We start from the raw sequence: 24,122 nt of genomic DNA on the forward strand, positions 1-24,122 counted from the left end.
TAGTCATAAATCTGACAAAAATCATTGAACCGGAAAATGACGACGACATAAATAAATGTATTTGGTATTGATCAGTCCTGTAAAGTTTGAATGAAATTACAGCAGCAGTAGTTTCTGGTGGTGTGTAGTCCGGACACGCTTCTCTGTAGCTGGAAACACAACAAAGGCGATCAGTGATCACATGTGACACCTCATGTATCCAATTGCATGTCGCAGCTACTGTGTAGCAGGAGACACAAAATCGTTAACAGGGCAAAACATGTTTTTTTATTCAAGGGCTATAACTCGGGCCAAAAATCATTCAACCGAAAAAAATGTTAACAGAAACAGAGATAATGTAAGACGAATGTATATATTTGACATCCAAAACAAAAGTAATGTCTGTTTCGGTACTCTTATGATTGAAAATATTTCTTACAACAATTTGTAATTTAAATACTAAATGTCAACATGTTGGTTTTTTGTACTCCCTGTAAAGTTTGGATGAAATAGCACCAGTCTTTTTTATGAGTAGTTTGAGTTTATGTGACGGACGAACATACAGACAGACCCCTATATATGTCACCACCACTATGAAGATGCAAAACAAAAATCATTAACAGGCCAAAACATTTTTTATATTCAAGAGCAAAACTCGGCCAAAAATCATTTAGGGGGATATCCGTGTAATATGCGCAAGGAATATGAAAACGCACAGGCACAGGCACGTACACGCAATAAAGTTTTATAGTTTCATTTTGCAGGATGTTTGCGACAAATGGGACAGACTACAATAATAATAAATAATATTTTCATTGCCTATTACATTCCCTGACGGGGAGAAATCCCCTTTTCAAACAGGAAGTATCAACTTTGGTTGAGTTACAATCAAAACTTTAATACTGCAACATAAGAGCTATGAGACGTCACACGAATATGAATGATCACATATACCTTTTGATTACGATAATTTGGTGGTCAGGTATAAGTGCATTAAAGCAACAATGTACTGCAGTGGACAAACATTCACTGACATGTAATTATATTCCAAAAGATATTCCAAATGGATTCACAACTATTAGTTTGATAGATTTTATGGGAGAAAACAGAATATTTGAACTGAATAATTCATACTTTACATCTAAAAAATGGGGACAAGTAAATACAATCAAGTTACTGCAAAGTCGATATGAACCAAACTTTAACGTGAATTTTAAGGATAAATGTTTTCATGGATTGAAATCACTTCGGGAGTTACATATTAATCTACCACTACATATAGATGTAGAATCAGATGTGTTTGTTGGACTTGACAATCTTAAATTCTTAGACTTGAGTGACTGTGTACATTTAAATCTATCAAAACTTGTAGCCAGTTTTACAGGGTCAAATAAACTTCCGAACTTGGAAATTTTGAAAGCATCCAAATTGAATATCTACAATGAAGGAATTAAAATTGACACAAAATTTGCTGAGGGACTTGGTGATAAAAGAATAACATCTTTAGATTTCAGTGGTGCATCGGTCACACAAGTAAATACAACTGCTGGATTTCAATTCTTGGAAAAGTTAAGAAATGTGAATTTATCTTATTGTAAAATATCCGACATAATTATAGACAGCAAAACGGATGTCCGGAAATTAGAAAGCATCGGTATTTTAGATTTGAGTCATGCACCAATATCTTGGCTAATCCCATCTAAAAAAATAGTTAGCAAAACATGGTTTCATTCCGATTTTCCTATGAAATGGAATTATTTTCTGTTTCCTAAAATAGTAAATTCGAGTTTCTGTATTCGTGACCAAGGTTTAATTTGGATTGTAAATGGAACATACAAAGCTGATTCACCTTTTCTGTGGAAAAGCGAAGAATTTATCGTCAAAAATAATAATGTAAAATATTTAGACCTCAAAATGGAATGTTTCATTCATAAGGCTTTTACAATAAAGCACATAAATGCAGCTGGAAACCAAATGGAATTTCTCCATCCTAGTATATTTGGATGTTTCCCTAATCTTGAAAAGCTTGACTTGTCAAACAACAAGTTACATAAAATGGCAAAAGAAAACCATCTGTTGTTTCAGCAACTGTTCCAATCACTTTCTCGTCTAAAGATAATTAACTTATCATTTAATCGACTTAAAGTTATACCGGAAAAAATGTTTACTGAAAATCGTGGCCTTGAACTGATAGACTTTTCTCATAATGAACTGGAGCAAGTGACCTTCACATTAAAATATCTGTACAAACTGAAGGTTCTTAATCTTCAATATAACAGGATAAAAATCTTAAACTCTCTTTCCATCAATAACCTCAACAGTATACTCAACACACTAGGAAACACAACATGGACTTTGGATCTTGGGAATAACCCTATATCATGTTCAAAATGCGAAGCAAAACAATTTATCTACTGGTTAACACATACAAACTCTGTGAGTATTTCCACAACAAATCTTGCTTGTACTACCTTAAAGAATACAAGACGGAAAATAGATAAACGTACATTGAATGATGTCAACAACATTTGTAAACGGAGGGTCATGATTATATCAACCACTTTATCTGTGGGATTTACTATTATTATTGTTCTAATAGTCATATTGGTTGTATACAAACGTCGTAAGCGAGCTACTAAAAGAATGAAGAGAGGAGAATTAGTAAACAGGCTACAAGAAGGTCAAGGTCAAAACGAATTTGTTGCATTTCTTTCATACAGCAGTGAGGACAAAGATTTTGTTGATAACTTTTTGATTGATGACTTCAATGAAACTCTCCAACATATGACCGGTATAGACAGAAACTTGATATGTACAGGTGACCTTTATCTGAGACCAGGTTTCAGGATTTTGGACGAGATAGCATTGTGTATGGAAAGAGCATCGGCTTTCATTGTGGTTGTGTCAGATAACTACAACTCAAGTCGTTACTGTCATAATGAATTAGATATGGCTTATCGACTTCAAAAACCAATAGTCCTTTTCATTAAAGGAATGGTTGATGAGTCACTAATGACGCCAGTGATGAAATCTCTCTTCAAAAGTAACGTCAGAGTACTTTGGGCTTTTGAAAGCCAGCAATACACACTGAAGACTACATGGGACAATGTTTGTTCGTCTTTGTTTGATTTGATAATACAAAATCAAAATATTTGACTTCACGACTGATTAGGTTTTTTTCAACAGAGTATATAGAAGAAGATTGGGATAGCAATTCAACTTTATATACTGTAACTGTGGATATGACATACCGGTAGAATAAAGTTGTAATCCAAGCAGCATCTCTTATTTTATTGTTAAACAATATCTAAGTTCTTTTACTTCTTTTTTGGGCGGTAAGATGCTGGTTTAAAAAATGTTTTATTAAACTTGCAGTTGTTTTTTTGCACTAGATTTATATAGAAAATCTTAAAATTGACAATTAAATGTACTTTAATGCTTTTGAAAACTTTTACGAAGAAAGGAAAGAGCGGTTGGTAACAGTGGGGAAATACAGAAATTTGATAAAGCTAGGCTGTTTACATAATAAATAATAGAGGAGCAAACAAAAATTATCACACAAGCATGTTAGCATGTAGAAAAAAAACGTAGTCAATGTTTAAAATGAATATAGTCTTGAAAAGGAATATGTTGTTGAGGAGGACAAAATTCATTTTTTTGTTTCATAACGTTATATTGTTACCATTATTTGCTCATTACATACCTTTTTTAAGTTTTCTTTATTATGCCCCCACAATGTGGAAGCGTATAGCGTTGCACTTGTCCGTCCGTCCGTCCGTACGTCCCGAAATCTTGTGAACGCAACTCCTCTTAAACCGGATGGCAGATTTTGCTTAAACTTACAGGGATGAACAACCTTAATGTGTAGATGGTAGTAAAGGAAGGAATTTTCGCTGCGTCCAAATTTAACAGAATTATGGCCCTTTGTTGATTTTTTCACTAGATCCTATGTAGAAATTTTGTGAACGCAACTCCTCTTAAACCGGATGGCAGATTTTGCTTAAACTTACAGGGATGAACAACCTTAATGTGTAGATGGTAGTAAAGGAAGGAATTTTTGCTGCGACAAAATTTAACAGAATTATGGCCCTTTGTTGATTTTTTCACTATATACTATGTAGAAATTTTATGAACGCAACTCCTCTTAAACTGGATGGCAGATTTTGCTTAAACTTCCAGGGATGAACAACCTTAATGTGTAGATGGCAGTAAAGGAAGGAATTTTTGCTGCAACCAAATTTAACAGAATTATGGCCCTTTGTTGATTTTTTCACTATATACTCTGTAGAAATTTTGTGAACGCAACTCCTCTTAAACCGGATGGCAGATTTTGCTTAAACTTCCAGGGATTAACAACCTTAATGTGTAGATGGTAGTTAAGGAAGGAATTTTTGCTGCAACCAAATTTAACAGAATTATGGCCCTTTGTGGATTTTTAGTTTTCAACTTGTGGCACATGTAGTCCAAAAAATATTTGACCTAGAGTCATAAGATTGACAGAACAGTGGCGTGTGGGGGCATCCGTGTCCTATGGACACATTTCTAGTTGGATATAAACTGCCGCACATATCATAACAATTATCTGATTGTAAAAATACCACACTCAGTCGATCAATCTGAAATAGGATTTTGGTACTAAAATTGATAAAAATGCAGTTCTAAAAGTACTTTTTATTTCAATTATTTTTATTGTCACTCTTCTCAACCACTTGAAATTAAAAAAACTCCGTAATTCGAAATACATGTAGCACGTTTTATGACTAGATTTGAGTATGGACTTTTACAATAAAAATGTCATAAATAAAGCTGAAATGGTCGCATTCAATAGTTATAATTTAACTCCTTTGTATTGGTTATGACATTTAAGATAATAGCATTAAAATAAAAATTTAGCAAAAACGTTTGAGAAAAAAATTAAACAAAAATGCTATGTTTTATATTGTTATAATAGAACATTCCGTTCGTTCAAAACAGAGGAACATTTTTGAAAAAAAAAGAAGAAAAAAACCACATCCGTTAGTGCGCTTTCTAAATCGACAGAAATGTGCCCAGTAGACAAAGGATATCGTTCATTGCTCTGTATTTGTTTTTCGCAATTTTAGGTGTTCTTCTTTTTCATAGTTTTTCATAGTTTAGTTTTAAACTTGTATTTATTGCATTAAAATGTACTAGTATTTCATTCTTTTTGCATATTTTCGTTCAATGGCTTAAAAGTGTATAAATAAAAACTATCTAATTGTATGAATGAAAACTTTCACAAAATGAAATTCATTGAAAGTAATTATGAAATATACTGAACCAAAAAAGAAACTTATGTGCCAGTTGTTCAAGGGTACCTCTTAGATGCACACACTTATATATACATGAAGTAGCTTGTAAAACTCGTTTTGTTTGCAAAATCGGTCAGCTAATCCCCGTAAAAAAGCCCGATATGTTTATTAGTTTCAAAAGGATTGAAAAACTGTACTAACATATCTACATTCAAACTTGGAGAAAGTTTCTTTTTTTTCAGTATATTGATTTGAGTGTTAAGTCAAAATGTTAGTGTAAGTGTAAATTTTCAAACCTAATTATGTATTGTCTCTGAAACTTTTATCTGCTTCGTACTGCTGTAATGATGTGTAAATACATCTGCGGATCTTTCTAAATTCAAAATTTCACCTTTTTTATGTTTAAATGTTGAATTCTGGCAAAATAAGCCGGTGCTATGGGGCGCGGACGGTGCTATGGGGCGTGGAAGGTAGTTTGCACTTTACAGTACCATGAACAGACTCAATCAAACCGAGGACTTTCCTTCAGACATGTTATGCTTCAGAAACGAATACATTTTACTTCTTTAAAAAGGGCAAACATGAATTTTATAACATTTAAATAATGATTAATGATTTAAGAGTAAGTTAGATGCTTGTAACCTGAAGAAAATAGCGATTAATGTTAAATAATGTGTCATAAAAATAGCACAATATAAACAAAGTAGCATTTGGACTTCCATACAAAATACTAAATCACTATTAGTAGCAGCAGATGAAAGAAATTGTTTAGGTAATTGGCCAATGACTATTTTTTTTGGAAACTATAAAAGTATACCAAAATAAAAAGCTTTTAAGAAATAAAAAATGCCTTTCTGTGTCTTAATGGGATTCTTATTTTCTCTATTTTATACTGTATGTATATATATATATACACACACGCACGCACGCACACACACCATGTTTGTATTATGTATGCTGCACTGGGTGTATTTAGACATCTCCTTAGTGCGAATGCGAGAAAATACAGACAGTTTGAATGAGTATGAATCTTCTTTTTTCTAGTTTAATGTTTACAGGAGCTTTTCTTACATTGTATTGCTTTTGCATTGTGTCTATAAAGAAAGTTGAGATACATTTTTTTGGAAAAGCAATTTTCTTTCTTAGCGGTATATATGCTTTCTTATCATTTGTAAGAATTAAAAAGTGTTTGTTTGCATGTTTGTTATTGTTGTTACTGTTAATACCGTGTTTATCCGGTTACACAGTTTATACAGTCAGACCAATACGCCGGTCGATATAAAAAGCGGCCCTACAACGCGGGCATCCTGCAGCCTAGAGTTTTTTGCATAATAATGGCGGAAACATGAACTTCGTAATTACTGCATCTATGGCTTATCCGCAACAGAGTAAGACAAATGGTTAAGTGATGATTGGTTCTAGAAAATAGTGTTTTTACAAAAATTCGAAGATTTTATATATAGAAAGAACAAATCGCCAATCCCCAAAAGCGACCATAGCACGCGGACCTCTCTCGGCCATTTTTCTTGGGCTAGAGGTTTGTGTTTTATATTGCCGTAAAAACGAACGAACCTCAAAATTACTGTCATTGCTAATCTGCAACCAAATGTGTCGGATTGTTTTGTGACGGGCTCTAGAACATTTCTTTAAAAGAAAAATAGAAGAGTTTATAAATAAAGAACAAACCACCGAAAATACACCCGCAGGTAGCTCCAGAAAATGGTGTTTTTACGAACATAATTATTTAGATTTTATACACAAAAAGTTCAAATCTTCAAAAACCGACCAAGCCACGCAGACATCCCTCAGTCATTGTCTTACAGTTTAATCTTTGCGCCTTATAGTTCTGTAAAAAGGAAACTGCTAACTAATGTTCAAACCAAAATTCCACCATTACATGATGCCTCTCGTGGCTATTTTCCTAGAGTTAAGAGCTTCGTGCATCAAATTGCTGTTAAGAAGAAGCTCAAAGCTTATGAAATGGTTTATCAGAAACAAAGTCAGACAAATAGTGTTCGAGTATAATAAGAGGCTAAAAGATTTTGCCTTTATCGAAAATTCTACAACGTTAAATACAGAATGAACAATCTGTCTATCCAAAAGTCAGCCATCACACGCGGGCCTCAAGCGTCCATTTTCATTAGGTTAGGGCTTCTAGCCTTATATTGCTGTAAAAAGGAACCTCAAAACTAATTTCAATGGCAATCCACAACTGAAACAAACGAAAGATTACAAAACGGATGGCTCCAGAAAATGGTGCCTTTCACGAAAATTCTTAGACTTGTTATCAGAAAATCGACCATGCCAAGCTGACCTTTCGCGGCCATTTCGATAGGTTAAAAAGATGGCCGACTTGAAAGCATGTTTGTTATGGAGATGCATTACCTAGAAAAAGGGGAAGTGCATACGACGATCTCGCGAACGCCGTGCGATTTTAAATCTGATACCTTGGTGGTCATGAATCAAACGGTCGCAGAGGGTTTTTTGCCGCATTGATCTTACAGAAAGTTTTCAAAGGATCAGGCGGTCGCGCGTGATGTCCGGACGCCGCCCGTGCGATTCATTAATGTATCGGACCGTCGTTGCGCGGGCGTCGGACGTTAGCTTGACATTTTATATTCTTTTATAAGCTAGTTGTCAATATGCCAGCAAAAAAGGGCAGTAACTAGAGCCATCTACAGTCATGACTTCAACCACACAAACCTTCTTTTACGGTGACCTCTGTGCTTATCATTGCCATATTTTACTGCTGAAACAGTTATATTTTGCCTTTGCCTTATAATAATCCCCATAGACGTTCTTGCATTACGAATAATTTCATGTAAAATCTAAAGGAATTCACAAATGCATTTTTGAGGCAATAACAACAAACTCAAGCCGCGTTTACAACAAACCTAAGACACCCGGTCGCCGAAGGCAAAACTATGACCGCCCAGTGTCTGCTCATGAATCGTCCGGGTACTTGGTGACAATCGTTCGCCAACTGGGGTCTATTCGGGTGCCGGGTGGGCCCCGGGCGATGTCGACCCGGGTGCCTTAAAAATCAGACTATCAAAAATAAATCGCCCGATCCAAAAAAATCGCCGTTGACCGTGCGATGTATAACCGATGATAATTTTAACTCACTGACCCCAAAAATTATCGACCGCGTGCCGTTAGCTTTTAAGTTTTACCGTCCGATTTACACTGCCGCCGGTCGATATATTGCGATTCTTTGGAGAAACAGACGCCGCCGGGCGGCCGTCTGTTATTTGTGACAGAGGCATATAATCACTACTGATTGCTGAATGAAGTGTTACCAAAACCGTAAGAACGATATACAAGTTAAGTTTTATACAAGGAGCGAACCTACGCAATAGGCCATTTGTACGCATATACATGTATATCCCCATTCCACGTCATGAAAAGACATGTCACATGTTATCTAAACATACCTGTGTTAAAGTGACACAGCTGAAGTGTCATTGTATTTTATGGCCAGGATCTGACTTACCAATAAAACCCCTAAAACCTGAAACTATTTTCTCTGTTCCTCTTTTTATTTCAAATGTAAATACAGTCTACTGCCGGGTATGCAAATGAAAATTGAGTTATCAAATCGGAAGTGAAGATTGATTTTTTCAAAGAAACAGTATCCAGTCAGTTAACATATGTATTATTCAAAGACTCAAGAAATTCTTTTATTTCTATCCCTCAATTTTTTTTACCTTTTTTTACTTTTTTTGAAAAAAGTTACTCACTGGCTGAACCATCTTTTTACTTCTGTTGCTATTTGACAAATTTATTACAGTTATGGTGTCTGGAAGTCACATTTCACATTTACTGCTACTTTCTTCAGCTAACAAGCATCTTATATGTTCTTTAATCATTTTTTTAAATGTCAATAAAGTAATCTTTCTAATAAAGTTGATATTCATTTATTTCTGAGGTGTAATGTGCCTTTAAACATGGCTATATTTTAGTGACAGGTTTTGACAATGGACTGTATTGGATCAAAGATGTATACACTAAACATTTCGACAGCAGTGTGTACAGGTAGAGTAGACTGTGGCTTGAGTGTTTCATATCTCGAGTAGGGGTAAAACTCAAATACTGGAGAGAAAATATTAAGAGTTGAAACGAAATAAATATTGAGGACAAGGGGGTACGGTTAATTAGTATTCCAAACAGATATACATGTATATGATATAACAACCTTTATTACAATGGTTAAATCCATCAGTCATACAGATCATTGCTATTGCACAGTTTTTCTCTACAAAATTATCAAAATACAACAAGAAACATATTTAATTACAATATAAGATTCTGTAATTATACACCAACATGTAAGTTTATCATTTGAGCCGCGTCATGACAAAACCAACATAATGGGTTTGCGACCAGCATGGATCCAGACCAGCCTGCGCATCCGCGCTGTCTGATCAGGATCCATGCTGTTCCCTATCAGTTTCTCTACTTGATATAGGGTCTGTAAGCGAACAGCATGGATCCTGATCAGACAGCGCGGATGCGCAGGCTGGTCTGGATCCATGCTGGTCGCAAACCTGTTATGTTGGTTTTGTCATGACACGGCTCATTTTTTTTTGCTACCAAAAGTTATCATCAGCACTACATAAATACATAATGCGAGATCAATATGAAGTAAAGTGCTATTAAACATCTGGTATTAATTCCAAAGGCGTGTAGAAGTTGAAAAATCCTTCAATTATGTATCAACACAGTTCTTTCACTCTTTAAATATCCAACATAAGTCATTAAAACGTATTCTATTCAGTATTATGCCATACAAGGTGTTAGGTTTGCACTTTTTTATCACTGTTGATAGGTTTTTTCCCGAGAGAATTGAGTAGCTTGCTTAGCCCGTCACACTTATTCTTTTAACCTCACATGCATGGCCATAACATATCATAAATGAACATAGCCATTATTGTAGAAGAAAAAAAACGATATATTTCAATAAAATAGTAATTAAGTTATTGTAAAATAATGGAATGTTATAAGAATTTTACTACATTGTTCTTTCGTCATAAGTTACAACCTAGTTACAAAGAATATCAACTCTGACACTAGTAGCATAACAACAACACATTATCAGCAGTAAAAGCAACCTTTAGATATAAAAATACTGTTATAAATATACAAAATCTAGTAATAAATATCAGTTTTTACTGCTACCTATAATAATATTAGTAAAACAAATGTCTATCACAGAGAACTGTTGCACGAAATCACATTCCATGACACGTGCTAGATATTATATCTGATATATGTATATATCTGTAAACATTGAAATTTAAAAATTATTCAAAACAGAAAATCAAATTCCATGATGTAATATATGTAAAATGTTTCATTGATCTCTCCTTACAGTAACTGTAAAATAATTGACCTTCTGTAAAAAAGAAATAGGTACACGTTATAAGGAAGACTTTTGGATAAAAACGTAACAAACATTACACCTTCATTCAACATATAGAATATCATGTATACAAAAACATAAAAGTCTAATTTCCTATAGACTCTTTATAACTCAGCCTTTAATTTATTCAAGATATTTTTCCATTATATTAAGCTTGTTAATGTTTCAGATATTAAAAGATATTGTTTTTCAAAATTACTCTGGACACTTCATGGACTTAATAGTCAATAATTGGATAACAATAAATCATATAATGATGATGATGTAAACAACCATTTATATGTGCTGATTTATCATTACAGAATGTACTTTAAATGTCAGGTTGTTTATTCTTGGTCCTGCAGAAACTTGATTTAGTCTTCCAGCACAGTTGCATCAAGGCAGACCTTTTCTATGGCACTTGTTATGGTGGCAACTGGAATCCTTTCTTCACACATGTTTACAAACATGTACAACTTTCTCAGAGCATAATCATTCTGTAACACAAAATAATCACTTATTTCTTATATTCTATACCTACTAATATTTAACTAGATAAAGATTAAGTTTAATTAAAACAAATTTTGGTGAGCAAACACTATCAAACATTCAATCAATATGCAGGCTCAATGAAAGTTCACAACCTTTTGTAACTATTGAGAAGTCCTTCATTATGTTAAAGATATACTAAGCTAAACTTGTAGGTAAAAATCGAGTAAATTCTTCCTGAATATGTTTAATTTGAATATTTGAATGTACAAATTACGTTTAGGAAGTTGCATTTGTATTTACTTATCAATTGATTAGGTCTATTATAAAAACTGCCCGTTTTTTTTAATGACACTGTGAAATCATTCAGTAACTACCCGAAGTGTGTAAAATTAAAAACCTATAAGCCTCGTTACCGCCCAATGGGCAGAGTCCCCTCAGGACGGATATTTCGATCTGAACCGCAACATATGACAGATATTATAATTACATACTGGTAAGTACATGCACGAGTATTTCATAATTTTATATAAGCAAAATGACCTTATATCATAAGCATAGGTTTTGTTCTGTTTTGAGGAAGTACAACATGGTAAAATATAAAGTGACAAACCTCTGGAATATTAAGGTGATCATCACAATTTTCATCCAGGAAATCAAGAACCTGCTCATAACATTCCCAGTCCTGAATATGACTGCGTGTTTCCATCATGTTAGTAGAGGTCACATGATCATCTGTTGCTATACCAACAATCATCTTTACAGTTTTATTAACAATGTATCGCTCCTAAAAGACAAGAATATGAGCATAAATATTTTGATATGGATTTAACTCATTACAGGATTGGCGCAGTACTTCTAGACACTTGTAGAAATCTTGATCACAAAATAGAGAAATACCGTTAATTCATTATCGTACATAAAGTGGCAGAAGAGATGAATTTGACATGTTAAAGTTCATTCCATTGGGTGAAAAAAAGAGATTTTAGCATTTAATCAGTCAAGTGTCCTGTCCGGGTATATACTGGATTACGGTATATCGTGAGGTGCTCCAATCCTTTTTTTAGTCTTAACCTATTTAATACCTCCATCATTACTTGGATCCTTCATATTTACAGGACAATCAGTTTACCGGAAAAAATCTATAACACGCACTTTCTATTTCAAAGTAAATAACAACAAAACCGCCCTCAGGTAAATATTTTTGATTCAGTTCTTTATTTACTAACATGCCCTTTTGTTTACTAGTTATTTCATGACCTGGTCATGCGGGGAATAATCTGTTTTGCGCATGCCTGAATATTGAGGCCTTTAATGGGTTATTTTAGATGTTTTACTTTAAATTCTTCTCAACGTCTCTCAGGAGACAATCGTAACATATTTTAATGATTAAAAGTAATTTTAAATTTAGTTCAAACAGTATCTCGTTGTTGTCTTTTACAAAGAAAAGCAATTTAAACAAGAGCTGTCGGTAGGACAGCAACGCTCGACTAAGTGCTTGATAGTAAAAAAAATGCTTGATACAGTTACCTCCTCCTGTTTACAGGTTGGGGTAATAAAGGTGAACAAGTGTGCAAAGTTTCAAAGCCATATGTCAATGGACTTTGAAAATATTTTAACAATTACAAAAACTTTAACGTAAATTCTAAGTCAAAAAAGGGGCATAATTCTGTCAAAATGGTTGATAGAGTTACCTCCTCCTGTCTACAGGTTGGGATCATGATGGTAAACAAGTGTGAAAAGTTTCAAAGCCATATGTCAATGGACTTGGAAAAAATTTGAACTATTACAAAAACTTTAACGTAAATTCTTAGTCGAAAAAGGGGCATAATTCTGTCAAAATGCTTGATAGAGTTACCTCCTCCTGTCTACAGGTTGGGGTCATGATGGTGAACAAGTGTGCAAAGTTTCAAAGCCATATGTCAATGAACTTTGAAAATATTTTAACTATTACAAAAACTTTAACGTAAATTCTAAGTCGAAAAAGGGGCATAATTCTGTCAAAATGCTTGATAGAGTTACCTCCTCCTGTCTACAGATTGGGGTCATAATGGTGAACAAGTGTGCAAAGTTTCAAAGCCATATGTCAATGGACTTGGAAAATATTTGAATTATTACAAAAACTTTAACGTAAATTCTTAGTCGAAAAAGGGGCATAATTCTGTCAAAATGCTTGATAGAGTTACCTCCTCCTGTCTACAGGTTGGGGTCATGATGGTGAACAAGTGTGCAAAGTTTCAAAGCCATATGTCAATGGACTTTGAAAATATTTGAACTATTACAAAAACTTTAACATAAGTGGTTACGCCGACGCCGACGCTCGGGTGACTGCAATAGCTCTACTTATTCTTATCGAATAGTCGAGCTAAAAAAAAACATATAAGGAAATGGGTTACGCCCATGGGAAGAAACTCTACATGAAATGTAAATAAAATAGATTTTATGGCTTTTGCAACATGGTACATGATGACCAAAAAGAAACTGTATGACAAAGAACAGAATTCCATTTGAATATCAAAATGTTTCATACGTTTAAGGATCATGAAGAATCAATATGTTAATTGGGTTAAAAGTGTTAATTTCAAATACGCCTCTATATTGGCCTCTTCGTAACAAGCATGGCTGACATGTCTGTTTTAGAGACATACTGGGTTTTTCCAGTGTCTTAACCTTGACATTCAATAGTCGTAGTTTCCTTGATTATTTTCAATTCACGACTTCAAAATTTTCTGAAAAACAATGTCCGGTAAATTGAGCTGTCTACACGATTTGTTCTCTATTATAATGCCCTACTTTAAAGACACATTTCTACGGTCAAATGTTTAATTTCATGTTTGATAAAGGAATGTTTACGTATATTAAGAACCCACAATTATTTGGGCAAAATTCCATTCTTTTTTATTATTTTAAATAAAAGGTACAGCGAAAAAACATCATATTTTGTCCGGTAATATGCAGGATCCCAGTAATGATTTTTGGTGTTTACACCATGGCTTTGCCTGTCCCACTTGCTTTAAACAGTAAACCATCTTTGGAATAAGATATCTGATCATGATTGATTTGGTTTGATTAAAAAAAAATCTTTTAATTAACTCAACACAGCAAATATCCTGTATATGTAATAAAATACAAGTACATATACATTTGTATGTAAGCCAAAGGGTCAAAAATAGCAGCACATGTTTAGTTAACACATTGAGTGCTGGTTAAAATAAATCATTAAAAGTACATCATTTTTTTATGAAGCTTTTGAAGCTAAATGAACAAATGAACTTGGACAATATAGTTTTCCACAATGAGATATATCAATGTAAGAAATTTCAAGTTGATATATCTAATACATTGAACTTAGAGAAAAAATAAATATGAAAAAAATGCAAAGGGCAATAACTCATCAATTAAGAGATGGTGGGTTGAAGCCTTATTGATGCCATGTTCATATTTACTTATAAGACAGCAGTACCTGGAGTTGGACAAATAAGCTTCAAGCTTCTATCAAAATCCAGCTAAATTAAACTGTTTAAACTGAACTTTACAATTACAAAAAAAAACTTCATTCACATCATACCTTGTTGATAGCTTGTATTTTTGCCTCTAGTTCTTGAGCTTCTTCTTTCGACTCCACAAGGTTCAGACTGCGTCGTAGAATCTCCAGGGGAACGTCTTCAGACTTCACAGCATCTTCCTACAAGTCATGAAATTAATGCTTATTTTTAATTATCTTTATAAATGTTGCACTAAGATGGTATCAACAACAAGTTCTGTTGAAAATGGACAGTGCTTCAATTGAAAGAAATTTTCTTTTTCTTTGAGCATTGAAGCTTTCCCTCAAATATTCATCAGCTTAAGAAATTATTTTGTTGTTGCTGTTGGTTTTTAAGTTACACAAACACTTTTAAGCAACTTTGCAGCTTTACTGGAAGAGCAAGACCAAACAAGAGCTGACGGTGGGACAGCATGCTCCACTATTCTCAGTGCTTGATAGTAAAACAAAAGCCTGGATAATGTAGAATTTTTTTAGTAAGGAAAAGGTCATAATTCTGTCAAAATCCAACCTTGCATGCAAAACTTAACCAAAGTGTGATGCTAACAGCTATGCTAACTAGGCCAACGTCTGGGTATGTACAACAGCATTCCAATTCTTCTAAAAGTTGAGCTAATAAAATATTTCATGCATTATTTCAGGATCTGCTACCTCACATTTGAACTATTTCAGTAATTCTAACTACAAATGTAAATACATGTAATTGTAATTCATAAACCAATTTAAGTCCTGAAATGATTTGATATTTTGAAATTATAAAAAAAAAGTAAAAATCATACACAGGGATCTTTAGGTCTAGGGGGTGCTTTTCTGAATTTATCTCCCTTTGCTGCCTGCATTCCTTGAAACTCTGCAACAGTCATATCTCCTATACTCATGTCTCCAAACTCCTGTACATGACTTGTATTAGTCTCAGACTTTGTAATCATGAATTGTTTCTGTAAAGTTTCTGACTTCAAATCCTCCTGAGATTGTGCGAAATTAATATTGCTATTATAAAGCATATGAAACTTCATCTAAACTTCACTGTAAAATAATTTATTGCTTGTATAAATAATACGTGCAAAGTATTTAAGAAAAATATTTTACTGTTGCTTTATCAAATATAAACAGTTGGTTTTTAGATTTTCAATTTCAAAATAAATTAACGAACAAACAGTACTGTCTTTTGGTCAACATCACTGGCAGCTAAGGAACATTAGAATCATTATTGATAGATCCCTACTCTGACCTTTACTTTAACCACAAACATTGACATGTGCTCTTTTGTTAGCAAATATGTTGTGGCGAAATTCTTATTGCATCAAGTAATCTTATATTAAGAATTTAGACAGGGCTGGGTTACATGTATTGCCTTCAGCATTAAGCCACTAAAATGAAGAAAAAGTGAATCCATAAGAAGGCCCAAAATGGCAAAATTTAAAATGCTTCAAGCTCGGTTTGATTACATATTAGTCTGAGTAAAGATAATTATGAATACCTTGTCAGAATCCTCCATCCATTTAACACTATAAACATCACCGAGGTATGTCTTTCGAGTCTTGTCAAAATAACACGCATATGATGATTCATGGGCATTAGAGGCTGTTGTAACATATGCTGAAATTACATACAACATATAGAACCTATAGTTACCTTCAGTCAATATGAAATATTTACATAAAACATGACAATTTAGACAGTGATAAAATATATGTATTAAGTATTGTTTAATTGGCTTTAATTAAGCCGAATAGTTTTAAAGCATAAAGCAGATTTCTGAAAAGAAAAAAACATTGCTGTGATTTACTTTAGTATACACATCAATAGGGTATAACAATGATCAAAGCTATACATGCATCTTATTTTATATTGAATGAATAATTACATTCTTATTATGTCTTTTCTTTACAAAAGAATAGAAAGACCAAATAATTAGATGAAGAAATTGTTGATAATGCTACTGAGCTTTGTGTTCAGAAAAAGAAAACATACCATTAATATCTTTAGGTAAGAGATCATAAAATATGGATCCTGATTCACAAGCCTCTACGTAAATCACCAGCTGTAATAATTACACATGTTTATATGACAATAACATATTTTATTGTATGCTTATAAATGGAATATTGAGAAATATTGATGACAAAAATTAAATTTTTATTTTCACTGTAAAAATTTATTTTTCACTGGAATGGAGAATATTTTCCATATTTTCACTGGAGTCTTGCTAGATTAGTTTTCTTTATATTTAGCCTATACACAGAATTCTTTCAAGAGAAACAAAGCCTATAATAAACAGAAAATTCATCATTATCATATTTCACTCGAAATATTTATTTTCATATCATCCCATGAAAATAAATCACGTAATAATAGACAAAAAGCCTTTATATTCCCTAATCTGTAGGAATTTTACATTTTTCTTTTAAATAAACTATAACAACATCTCTAGAGCAATAGTACAAAATAAATACTTACAGTTGATTTTTAGATACATTTTCCATGTATGAGAATAATACATACAAGAAAGAAGCCCCTAATTCTAAAGAAGTTAATGCAGTAAAAAGTCAAATTTAATAATTGCTTTAGTTTAGATAAATAAATTCATATTATGTTATGTGGAATGATCAATTGTTAAGAAGAAATTTTGCCTGTCACAGAGAAATTTTGCCTCACTCGAAGATCAAACAACAGACCTCTGTCTTACAAATCTGAAGCGCCCCCTATTGAGCTAAGCTGGCATACTTTCAGTATTAGATACATTCATAGATATACAATCTCACTTTGGAAATGTTTTGAATGATATAAAAATATTGATTGGTAAGGTTTTAATGGTCGCATGGGTAAATTCTTTTGCCAACAGCAACTTAATTGTTAAAGCGTATAAAGCTATATGTTTGCAGTGCGTGGATTGTAATATTTGTGTTTATATTGTGATTAAAATGATTACAGTATACCTATAATGAAGAAAATTTGTCAGTATTTTTTTTTTTAAAATACGAGTTGGGCATACATGATATTATAGTAAAATCTACTAAAAACAGATGCAGAATAAAAATGTACATACAATATTTATGCAGATATTGAATGTCACATTTCTGTCAAGAAAAGACAATTAGATTATGAAAACAACAACCAGATATAGCTTTATACAAGCTTCAAGCTCACAGAGTAAAGTGACAAAATATTCAGTCAGACATCCTATACAGTAAATATTAACCTTTCTAAGATGGCCAAAGGCTTATATACTTATTTATGATAATGTTTGCTTACTTTTTTATATCTTTTTTGGTCATGCATGTACATGATGGCATCCATCAACTTTTGTGCCTTCAACTGTAACAAAATAAATTTGCATAATGCATATCTCTTTTGTAAACTAAAATAATCATGAATGTGTCAAATATGCTTAAATGTGACAATTTTATATTAATTAAAAGAATCAATGTATAAAGCTCAAATTGCAATTTTCAGTGAAGTGTCTACAATGTTTATTTGTAAATAATTATGCTTGTTTATTTCTCAAGGACAAAGCCTAACTAACAAACACAAACTCTGCCTGACTGATCATAGGCAGAAGCTTCCATAGTGTCAAATGAAGGAATAAAATAAAGACAAAAATGTTTTTCACTTACTTACTCCTTTTTGTTTTGTTATAGGGAAAAAAGAAACCAAAGGTCAAGTCCATAAGGTTTAACCTAACTGACTTAAAAGTTTCTTCCACTATTAAGCTTATATAACTGATAAGATATCATTTATTAAATTATTTCTGACTTTGTCTTTACCACAGCAAAAAGATATGTCATGTTTTAATGAAAACATGAAACACATTTAACAAATTTACCATTTTACTGCCAAAGCCCAAGATACCAGGTCCACCATGATCAACAAAGTTAACAAACACATGATCCTTGGGACCACTGAAAAATATATAATATACAATCTTGTTACACTATAAACAAATCATGTCCTTTACTAACGGAACAATTTATTATGAACTTTAAAATCTAATACTACAAAAACTGAATTTATTTAGAATTGTTACAATGTAGACAGTAGAAGAGTTTGACAATCTATGAGAGACAGATAGCTTAAAGCCCCTACACATATTTGTTGTTGTTTTTCCCTTTTTCTAAATCAAAAGTATATTGCCACTGGACATCAAATGCAAAATATTTAGTTCTTATAAACACCATGTTTACTCATAAGCCCCTTTCATCATCAATGTTTTTTAAATTTAGTGCTTCGCATATTTTGATATGGACATTTGGCCATGACCCCTAGTGGTTATGACGTAATGTACCGAAAAAATGGATAAAAACAATTTGTTTTTCCATGTAGACAGGTTTGCTGGTAATATTTTATTGATTTTGCGAGGGTATTGTCCAACAATATTGACCTGGCACTTCATTAACTTTCGTAAAGGTCATTTGAATAAACACTGACCAGTATCTATCGGATATATCTATATATTTGCTAACTTGTCAGTGAGATGTAGTGTATTGGTATAGTTGTTGGACTACGGATCTGAAAGTCTATGGTTCGATTCCTAACCAACACGATGTTGTGATTTTTCTAATTAACTTGCAAGAATTAATTTGAAATCGTTTTAGAAAACATTTTAATTAAGTGGTTTTCATACACATTTATATTTTTCATTTCATTACAGTATCTTTCAACGGTTCTCTTTGGGATATTAATGCATTAGCTGATACACGCTATAAAGGCAGTTATTAAAAATAATACAATAATAGTATACACAACAAAAAGGTTTGCAATAGTTTTAAGAGAATGGCATTTTTAAAATTTAAATAAATATTTTTTTTCAAAAATACAATGCCGATATAGGATTCGAACCTACCAGTTTACGTCTAAAATCTGCAAGTGAAACCACTTAACAAACTGCGCTAATATGGATTTTTAATTTACATTATTTTAAAAATTGGATATTTTTATTCGTACTGATTTACAAGTAGATTGTAAAATTAACAGAACATACCAACTATAGGGTCAAATGCAAGAGTGCCAGGTCAATGTTGTTGGACAATATGAGCATGCAGGTCACATGTCATATTATCCCTCCAGCTAATTAGCATATCATATTATCCCTCCAGCTAATTAGCATATAACAACATAGTTGCTCTTATGGGAATGCCAAGGTATTTATGATTTTGTAAATGTAAATGTATAATTGAAATACAATGACTTTTAATTGTTTTCCTTTATCACCAGTCATTGAATTTAGCACTGGCCCGGTGTCCCATGGCCAGTGAAAAATAGTTCGGGCCAGTGAAATTTCAAGAAAATTTAGTTAAATATATAGTAGAATATATTCAAAACTGGAATTCAGGCTAGTAAATTCAAAATCTTAAATTCATTGACTGTTTCTTTGGCTAACATTTTTGTATTTCATGTACCATAAATATGTCTAGAGGCATTAACCCAAAGGTCAGCATTTTCTAAACAGATGATTTTGGAATTAATTTTTCCTTACATTTAAAATTTGCTTTTCATGTAGATTTAAGGACAAACCTTGGATACCTTACCTGTCAATGACTTTTTTCCCATTAACTTTATCTTTCTCTCCTTTCAAAACATTTATAAATGTTTCTGGGTTCACTTCCTGCAATACCAAACATAACCATAAATTCTTGTTTAATAGATTTTTCAATGCTTAAATCTGCATTACAACAGGGCAAACTTGTAATAAAGTGTTCTTTCAAATAGAAATGAAAATAAATATTAAGACTTCCAGATACAAGGAGCATCTTCATTTGTAAGAGCATTCTCCAAAATATCTATCAAGTTGTGTTATTTCTGGACAAAATCGTTATACTTGAACATTTTCAAGTGTACATGTTTCAATACAGTGTAGTACAATATAGTGAATGACACATTTCCTTGTTTTACATCATTTTACTTCTTCATATAAAACTAATTACAAAATGTCTCCTTTCCATGCTTAAAATCATATGTTAAACAATTGATCATTGTTTATAAAACTTAACAGTGGTATATATATTGTGACAGTGATGGAAATACATGTATTCACATGTACATCCAGTTATCAGTCTCAGTATTAAATAGTTTGTATTTTATACTTACCATTTTTGTGTAATCTTTTAACACATTTTGGTAGACATTTGGGCCATCAGGTCTGTTGATGATGTTGTCCTTTACAGGATTTCTGAAGAAGAAAAAAATCTACATAAAAAACAGAAAAATTACATTTGTTACATTTGATCTTTTCTTAAAAATTCAACCATTGGATTAAAAAATATTCAGGAAAACAGCTTTTTGAATTACAACAGCTATGTACACTTTTTTAGAAAATAATTTCTTATACAATGTAGATATATAATGAAAGAGGAAGAAGTACTAGAAGTACGTAACATAAGTTTGTGTTAGCACATACATGTATTTGTATGTGGACTTACTCTCTGTTATCTGCAATATCATCATACATCATAACAACAATTCTTTCATCAGGTATACCATGACTGTGTAATATCTGGTATGCATGACAAATGTCAGCCTGAAATATGATATATATTTTTGTATAATAATTATCTGGTATGCATGACATATGTCAGCCTGAAATAACTAGAACTGCCACTATCATGGCGTGAATACCCCTGCATACCACTTTGTCAGAATCAACAGTGGCCATTTAAAGCTCAAGGACAACCTCCCTGCCAAATCTGAGGTTACTAAGCCAGTGCATTGCTAAGTTATGTATTCTACATGCTTCAAATGTGAAAATGTGAAAAACAATACACTGCGGACAGGCATTCTTAAGCAATTGAGGGGAAAACATTTTTTTTGTCAAGGTCCCTGTGACCTTGACCTTTTACCCAGTGACCTCAAAATCTAAAGGGGTCACCTTATGGTCATGATCAACATCCATGCCAAATACGAAGACTGTGGGTCAAAGGAATCTTAAGATAATGGGTGGACAATCTTTTTTAGTCAAGGCCCCTGTGACCTTGATCTTTGACCTGGTGACCTCAAAGTCAATAGGGGTCATCTACTAATCATGACTAACCTCCATGCCAAACATGAAGACTGTGGGTCAAAGGAATCTTAAGTTATTGGGCGGACAAGCTTTTTGAAGTCAAGGCCCCTGTGACCTTGACCTTTGACCTGGTGACCTCAAAGTCAATAGGCGTCATCTACTAATCATGACTAACCTCCATGCCAAATATGAAGACTGTGGGTCAAAGGAATCTTAAGTTATTGGAAGGACAAGCTTTTTGAAGTCAAGGCCCCTGTGACCTTGACCTTTGACTTGGTGACCTCAAGATCAATAGGGGTCATCTACTAATCATGACTAACCTCCATGCCAAATATGAAGACTGTAGGTCACAGGAATCTTAAGTTATTGGGCGGACAAGCTTTTTGAAGTCAAGGCCCCTGTGACCTTGACCTTTGACCTGGTGACCTCAAAATCAAAAGGGGTCATCTACTAATCATGACTAACCTCCATGCCAAATACGAAGACTGTAGATCAAAGGAATCTAAGTTATTGGGCGGACAAGCTTTTTGAAGTCAAGGCCCCTGTGACCTTGACCTTTGACTTGGTGACCTCAAGATCAATAGGGGTCATCTACTAATCATGACTAACCTCCATGCCAAATATGAAGACTGTAGGTCACAGGAATCTTAAGTTATTGGGCGGACAAGCTTTTTGAAGTCAAGGCCCCTGTGACCTTGACCTTTGACCTGGTGACCTCAAAATCAAAAGGGGTCATCTACTAATCATGACTAACCTCCATGCCAAATACGAAGACTGTAGATCAAAGGAATCTAAGTTATTGGGCGGACAAGCTTTTTGAAGTCAAGGCCCCTGTGACCTTGACCTTTGACCTGGTGACCTCAAAATCAATAGGGGTCATCTACTAATCATGACTAACCTCCATGCCAACTATGAAGACTGTGGGTCAAAGGAATCTTAAGTTATTGGGCGGACAAGCTTTTTGAAGTCAAGGCCCCTGTGACCTTGACCTTTGACCTGGTGACCTCAAAATCAATAGGGGTCATCTACTAATCATGACTAACCTCCATGCAAAATACGAAGACTGTAGGTCAAAGGAATCTTAAGGTATTGGGCAGACAAGCTTTTTGAAGTCAAGGTCCCTGTGACCTTGACCTTTGACCTGGTGACCTCAAAATCAATAGGGGTCATCTACTAATCATGACTAACCTCCATGCCAAATATGAAGACTGTGGGTCAAAGGAATCTTAAGTTATTGGTCGGACAAGAAAAAACTGACAGACGGCCGGACAGATGGACAGCCGGACTGACAAGCTGATTCCAGTATACCCCCCTTACAACTTTGTTGTGCGGGGTATAATTATACATTGTATTATATATAATTTTGTGTAAATCTGTTTGCATGGCATAATGTCAGTCTAAATTTTGCATGCATGACATAATGTCAGTCTGAAACTTGTATGCATTACATGTCAGTCTAAATCTTGTATGAATGACATGTCAGTTAAAATCTTGTATGCATGACATAACGTCAGTTTGAATCCTGTATGCATGACATAATGTAGGCATGAAATAATATACCATTACATGCATTATATCATGTGGACATGAAATTTTGCTTGTATACAGGCATGTCATCCTGAATTTCATGTGGTTATATCCTAAAATTAATATAAACAGCATCACTTATATTTTAATCACCATTAAATATAATATTAATAGGCATATACAATGTAGTTAACATGATTTGAAAAGAAGTCTGGCATTGGTGACAAATATGCATGCACTATATAAAAGTTAGAAATTATGACAAATTATGACAGCATCGTTTGTAAGGAAGTTTTATGAGAAATAAGGAAAATATTTGCTTTACAATAATATACATGTATCACATGATCTGAGTTTTAATTAAAAATGTTAAAGTATACACATCATTCAAAGCACAATTAGATATTATTTTTTGATGAGGAAGGTTTGGTCACTTACTCTATGTTTTTGATATCATCAATTATTTCATAAAACTTTTGTTTCTCTTTATTATAAATTAATTTACATGTATCATATCAACAACAACATAATATGATTAAACTGTGACTGAAAATGTACATGTATAAAAAATATCTATTATCTCACTGCTTAATCTGATAGACATATCATGTGAGATATAAGTGTAACTCATTCTTATATCATGAACTTATCATACACAAACTGTAAAATGTTCATGATCATGCACCATCTAAGGCTTACTAAAATCTTTGCAAGAAATTATTCAAACATTAGTTATAAACTAGAAATGTGTCCATAGGACACGGATGCCCCCACACGCCACTGTTCTGTCAATCTTATGACTCTAGGTCAAATATTTTTTGGACTACATGTGCCACAAGTTGAAAACTAAAAATCAACAAAGGGCCATAATTCTGTTAAATTTGGTCGCAGCAAAAATTCCTTCCTTTACTACCA

General features: G+C 33.3%; 2 protein-coding genes across 2 annotated transcripts; one reads left to right on the top strand and one right to left on the bottom strand.

Annotated features, from left to right (window-relative positions):
* Positions 1-898: 898 nt before the first annotated feature.
* Positions 899-6,420, top strand: LOC132720264 (uncharacterized). Its single transcript, XM_060704355.1, has one exon. The coding sequence runs from the start codon at positions 916-918 to the stop codon at positions 3,133-3,135; it is 2,220 nt and encodes a 739-aa protein (XP_060560338.1). The 5' UTR covers positions 899-915; the 3' UTR covers positions 3,136-6,420.
* Positions 6,421-9,428: 3,008 nt separating this feature from the next.
* LOC132720266 (legumain-like) lies at positions 9,429-21,251 on the bottom strand. Its single transcript, XM_060704357.1, has 11 exons — positions 21,103-21,251; positions 20,771-20,852; positions 20,212-20,288; positions 18,510-18,585; positions 17,939-18,001; positions 16,658-16,727; positions 16,164-16,282; positions 15,463-15,648; positions 14,708-14,824; positions 11,753-11,926; positions 9,429-11,147 (listed from the first exon to the last, which is right to left on the bottom strand). The coding sequence occupies exons 1-11, from the start codon at positions 21,249-21,251 to the stop codon at positions 11,025-11,027; spliced, it is 1,236 nt and encodes a 411-aa protein (XP_060560340.1). The 3' UTR covers positions 9,429-11,024.
* Between the last annotated feature and the right edge of the window lie 2,871 nt (positions 21,252-24,122).

This window comes from Ruditapes philippinarum, unplaced genomic scaffold, assembly GCF_026571515.1.
Source record: "Ruditapes philippinarum isolate M1 unplaced genomic scaffold, ASM2657151v2 ctg2338_1_1_1_1, whole genome shotgun sequence".
Taxonomy (NCBI): Eukaryota; Metazoa; Mollusca; class Bivalvia; order Venerida; family Veneridae; genus Ruditapes; species Ruditapes philippinarum.